General features: G+C 48.5%; 1 protein-coding gene across 1 annotated transcript in view; it reads left to right on the top strand.

The window, feature by feature from the left end:
• Positions 1-447: 447 nt before the first annotated feature.
• The window catches only part of EPHX2 (epoxide hydrolase 2), a 105,195-nt gene continuing 99,642 nt past the window's right edge, over positions 448-6,000 (top strand). Inside the window, exon 1 of the mRNA XM_081001022.1 lies at positions 448-667. Within this exon, the coding sequence (XP_080857148.1) occupies positions 561-667 (107 nt within the window). The 5' untranslated portion in view covers positions 448-560. The remainder of the gene's footprint in view (positions 668-6,000) is intronic.

Raw genomic sequence — 6,000 nt, 5'->3', positions numbered from 1 at the left:
AACATTTTTATATATGCAACGGTATTTTTTGCAATATTTTGCTTAAGTTGTCTGTTGTTTGCTGTCTGCTTCAGTTTTATCTACACCCAGTGCTTTTTCTGGGGCTACGCATACCTCTAAAACATTTTGTGAATCTTTGTACTTTTGCCCATTTACTGTATTCATTTTTCCCAATCTGAACTGTAAAATGGTGGTTTTATGTAGCCAAAATCAGATGAGCCAGTTTATATAGAAAAAAAAGCACGGCGTACACCACTTAGAAATATTTCAAATATATTCACCCATCGTGGGGTGAAACTTGCGGCGCTAGGACCTGCCCATCCCCTGCCGGCTTGGAGGAGGGGGGGCAGCGGGGGCGTGGCTCGCCGTGAAGGGCGTGGCTTTTTCGCGCAGGTGGGAGTAGGCGTGGCCCCTTGTCCCCGGCCGACTTCTTGGAGGAGGGGCGTGGCCCGCCTGGAGCGTGGGCGTGGCTTCCCTCGGCGGGTGGGCGTGGCCTCGCCTTCCCCTCAGAGTCTCCTCAGAGACTCTTTTCCCTCAGAGCGTCTCTGGCTCGGGAGGCGATGGCGGCGAAGCGGCGGGCGGTGCTTTTCGACCTGGGCGGCGTCCTCTTCGGCAGCGGCCTCCCGGGAGTCTTCCGGCAGCTGGAGCCGTCGCTGGGCCTGCCCGGGTGGGTAGCCGGCCGCGAGGGGAGGACGCGGCGGCGGCGGCGGCGGCGGCGAAGGGGGGCGGAGGCAAACCCGCCCGCCCGACTGCTGCTCTTGGCTCGGGGGGCGACGCCAACCGCAAAAAACAACGCCGCCGCCGCCGCGTCTCTCGTGTGTGCGTTTGTGTGTTGTTGGTCGCGCCCGGCCGCGCGCGAGTGAGAGAGAGGCTGCTGCGCTGAATGTCTTGGGAGTCAGAAAGAGAGAGAGATCCACTCGTTGGATATTCGTGATAATTATCACAATTTAATGATCGCTATTCTTTAATTGATAATTAAATGATAAATAATTACAGAATCGTGTGTACTCAAAAGTAAATGAACAATAATGTTTATATAATATAATAATTAATAATAGTTAATAGTAATAATTTATTTTTAAATAAATTTAAATTTTATTATTATTATTATTATTATTATTAATACACTGCCCCTCTGGCTGGGTTTCTCCCTACTGTATATAATCACATACAGTTAGCTAATTATAGTTGGATACTGTAATAGTAATCAATTATTATATAGTTCCACGTAATCATATAATCGCGAATGACTAATTAATTATAACTAAATAATTCTTAGCTGTTACATAATATAACCCTGGAACAGAGGGGCCGGGTGGTGCTGCCTCGCGGTTGCCTTTGGGATTGGTGGTGGTGGCCCCGGGAGAGTTGTTGCACTCTGCACATGCTTAGGTGTTTGTTGCTACATTCACACAGTGCTTTGCAGAAATGGTACCTGTGGCCTTTTTGGACCCAGGACCCGCTTTGAACCCAAAAGTGCATTGTGGGACCCGTTTCTTAATCCTTTACCACATGTTTGTTTGGTTGTAAACTACCCTGTGATCTTCAGGGGAGGAGTGGTATATCATTCAATCAATCAATTTTAATAGATAGATAGATAGATGTTCTGCTGAATGTATTGGACATCCCTGAGAGTTAGATTGAGAGAGACCAGTTCATTAAACATATTAAAACCCCAAGCTTATGTGCCCCCCAGCAGCTGGCAGGACAGTTGCTGCACTCTGTACATGCTTAGAGGTGTTTCAAGTCTGTTGTCATGTAGGCAGTGTCCTGAGCATTGGTGTTGGAAGATGGGAGACCAGGGCTCTGTGGGGAACACCCCACATTTAGGACTCTGAGATATGTTTGCACCTTGAGGTGTTTACTGGAATTGTTTGTGTACAGGGGAGGGAGATGAGGACGGCTAAAGGGGTCCTGTTGCTTTGTGGTTATTGTTACGTATTGCTAATTTTGTTATTTATTTTGTTATTTATTTTCCAATTTCTCTTTACATTTTTATACAATCTTTCAAGACAAGTTCACAAGCCGTAGAAACAGCAAAGATTGCACATCTTATAACAACCCGATCCAATGAAAATAAGTCATCATAATAATTAATAATAATTTATTATTTATACCCCACCCATTTGGCTGGATTTCCCCAGCCACGCTGGGCAGCTTCCAACAAAGACTGAAAATACATTAAAACATCAGTCATTAAAAACTTCCCTAAACAGGGCTGCCTTCAGATGTCTTCTAAGCATCAGATAGTTGTTTATCTATTTGACATCTGATAGGAGGGTGTTCCCCAGAGCGGGCGCCACTACCAAGAAGGCCCTCTGCCTGGTTCCCTGCAACTTGGCTGGTGCTGGATCTCAGTGTCTGGGCAGAACCTGACTTTAAAATAAACAACATGTATCAAATAAAGTAACATGCCACTATGTCATTAAACAAAAAATGGAAGTAGTTTGCAGCAACAAAACATACCGTATTTTTCACCCTATAGGACGCACCAGCCCATAGGACGCACTTATTTTTTGGGGGGGGATAAAGGGGGGGATTATTCCCCCCCCCCCCGAGCCCCAAAGAGCAAAGAAGCCATGACAGCGAGCGGGATGGATCCCACTCGCTGTCCTGGCTTCGTTTTTAGCCTCAGGGCTGGGGGTCCGGGAGCGAAGGCGAGGTTGCGCAACCTCGCCATCGCTCCCGGAGCTTGCAGGGGCTGGGGGCGGGGGAAGCCCGAGCTTCCTCCGACCCCAGCCCCCAGAACGGGTCAAAAGGCACAAAAGGCACCTGCTGAATCTCTAGTGGCAGAGCATTCCACAGAACTGGGCCAATGACACCAAATGCTTGGTTTCCTGTTGCTGTCAAATGTGCATGGTGCCTTGCAGAATGCAAGAGAGGGCAAGTGTCTGCACCAAGGAGCCCTGCAAGCTTCGTAGTCATGGCCGAGTGGTTAAGGCGATGGACTAGAAATCCATTGGGGTCTCCTTGTGCAGGTTCGAATCCTGCCGACTACGCGATACGTAATTTTTGTTTCCTGCTTGGCAGGGGGTTGGACTCGATGGCCCTTGTGCTCTCTTCCAACTCTATGATTCTATTCTAAGCTAAAATTTGGTGTGATGGAAATTGAGGCAGCTGGTAAACAGGAGAAGAAGCATGCATATACACATATATATTTGCACTTCACTGTGATCCTCATGCATAACTGTAATGGTTCTAGGGGTTGCTCGTGCGTAAGCCGGTGCTTATCTCCCCAGCTGGATGCAAACACATGGCTGGGTTGCCTAAGTGAACCTTTTCTGTCCGGACAGGCACTCACCCGTGGCTGACTCAATCGCTGGCAGAATCCGTCAGTGGGCGTTTCTTAAACTTCTTCCAGCAAAGAAGCTCTTTGACGCCTAGTCTCCTCCTACTCTCTCTGCGCGAAAGCCTTCTGCGCAAGGAGGGCGTAGGCAGCGGAGGACCCCTACTCTCCCTGCTGGTCCCAGGCAAGGAGTCATGGGACCGCCTCGCCGCTTCCCCCATCTGCCCCCCTTCTCCACTGGTGCTACGCTGATTCTCTTCCCCAGAAGATGGGCTGCTTCTCCCAATCCCTGGACGCTCTCTGGAATCCCTCTGGCTTTTGCTCTCTCCCTCCGGCACTGATGGCAGTTCCCTGACAATAACCATGGCAACAAACCAGTATGGTAGGATGCTATTAACTTTGTAATAATTGAAATTCAACTGTGGAATTTACACCCAAAAGGTGTAAACTGACCATTAGGTCCAGTTGTGACTGACTCTGGGGTTGCGGCACTCATCTTGCTCTATAGGCCGATGGAGCCGGCGTTTGTCCGCAGACAGCTTCCGGGTCATGTGGCCAGCATGACTAAGCCGCTTCTGGTGAACCAGAGCAGTGCACAGAAACGCCGTTTACCTTCCTGCCGGAGCGGTACCTATTTATCTACTTGTACTTTGATGTTAGGATATTCTGTTCCACCTTAAAAAGGGGGCAGGCTGTTGTGAGTCACAGCCTACGTATTTCCTGTTCACAGGATGTTTCTGTTTTGTCTATAGCTTTTGTCTCTCTCTCTGCGCCTGGACATCGAAGCAGGCAGTCATGTTTTTTCTAACCAACGCTGAATAAAGTTGTAAATAATGCTCTCCTGATTGCATCTTTCGTTGTACGAACTCTGCTGAAAGAGAGTGCACAAGCCCTGGAATGTGGCAAGCTATTTCTGAGGCTTGTGTCGCTAATTGACTGATACTGCGTTTCTACGGGAGGTTGATGGATCATCCGGAGACGGCATGGGGGCATGATGGCCTTTGTCTCCCTGGCAGTATCCCAACACTTTCGAACTGCCACCCGCGTCCCTTTTGCAATTCATAATTGCAATTCAGCTGTGGAATTTACACCCACAAGGTGTAGTAACCATTTGTTTGTGATGTTTTGCAACATCCCTAGGTAGATGCTGACCTCTGCCAAGAAAATCAGGTTGCTTGTAATCCAGCTAGCACAGGCTTTGCCCAACTCTTATCAAAAGAACAAATCTTTGGCTCTGGTCTTGGAATATACTACCGTATTTTTCGCTCTATAACACGCACCCGACCATAACATGCACATAGTTTTTAGAGGAGGAAAACAAGAAAAAAAAATATTCTAAACGAAACAGCGGATGTATGATTTTTGTGGTTCATGCTGTGGCCACAGACATGTGATCAGACAGGTGAGTTTGGGGTAGCCCAATGCAAAAATCCTGAGGATCCATGTGGATCCGTGCTTTGTAACCATGTTTTAAGTGGGGAGGGAAGGAAAAGCATTCAAGGGACAAGGGACACGCGTGGGGTGGGTGGGGAAGGATGCTGTTAATAATGCAGAAGAGGGGTATAAGAGGAGAAGGCTCCTCTCCTCTCCCGCTTTGCTCCTTTAAAGCAAGCAGGCTCTCTGTCCCTCTCTCCTCCCCACTCAGTGGCTCTTCTCCCGCTTTGCTGTTTCAAAGCAAGCCACGGAGGAGGGAAGGAAGGGGAACCATGGATCCTCTGCTCACGACTGCAGCAGATCCCCCCCGCCATCCGTAGGCATTCGCTCCATACACGCACAGACATTTCCCCTTACTTTCTAGGAGGAAAAAAATGAGTGTTATGGTGCAAAAAATACGGCAGTTTCCGGGGAACAGAAATGGGGAGAGTGCTCCTATTGCTGGATTAGCCATTGTGAGAATGGGATGATGGATTTAGAAGAGACTTTGACTTGATCCAGCAGCCACGCTCTTAAGTCACGTTTTGATTGTTCTTAAGAGTGGGCTTCTGGAAGCCATTTAGCAAGCTCCTGGTAGAGGTTGCACTTGAGCTTGAGGTTTCCTCATTTGTAGCTCACTCCCTTAATCACTGTGCAATATCCTGAGTTGAAGGACAGTACCCAGGCAGCCTTTCAACTTGTGCCAGGGCTTCGTATTGGCAGTAGGGGCTCCCATGATGGAATGGGCCCTCTATGCAAAAGTATTCCATGCACATAGAATGCAAGCTTGTTTAGCTGGCAGGAAAGGTGTCCCTGTGTGTAAGTTGTTGTTGTTTTTTTAACCTCACCTTCCTTTTACAGTGGTACCTCTAGTTACTGACTCGATCCGTTCCGGGGTGCCGTTTGCACCCTGGAAAGTCCGTAACTAGAGCGTCGTTTCTGTGCACGCACGTGGTGTGATAGAGCACTTCTGTGCATGTGTGAAGTTCGCGGAACGCTTCTGCGCATGCGCAAAGCGCACAGAACATTTCTGCACACACACACGGCTAAACCCAGACGTATACACTTCCAGGTTTGTAGCTTTCGCAAGCCGAAAATACGCAACATGAACCTAATGCAACACGAGGTATGACTGTAAGATGTTTTCTGTTCCCTGAGAATTGGGTGCCTGTTTGTGTTTGGCAGGGAGGGGCATTAAGTTCTAGGAGTCTCTTCCTGTAGAGCACTGATGGCCAAACTTGACCCTCCAGTTGTTTTGGGACTACAGTTCCCATCATCCCTGACCACTGGTCCTGTTGGCT

The sequence above is a fragment of the Podarcis pityusensis genome, assembly GCF_964106645.2.
Source record: "Podarcis pityusensis genome assembly, chromosome: 3".
NCBI classification, from domain to species: domain Eukaryota; kingdom Metazoa; phylum Chordata; class Lepidosauria; order Squamata; family Lacertidae; genus Podarcis; species Podarcis pityusensis.
This window is presented reverse-complemented; position numbering and strand designations above follow the sequence as displayed.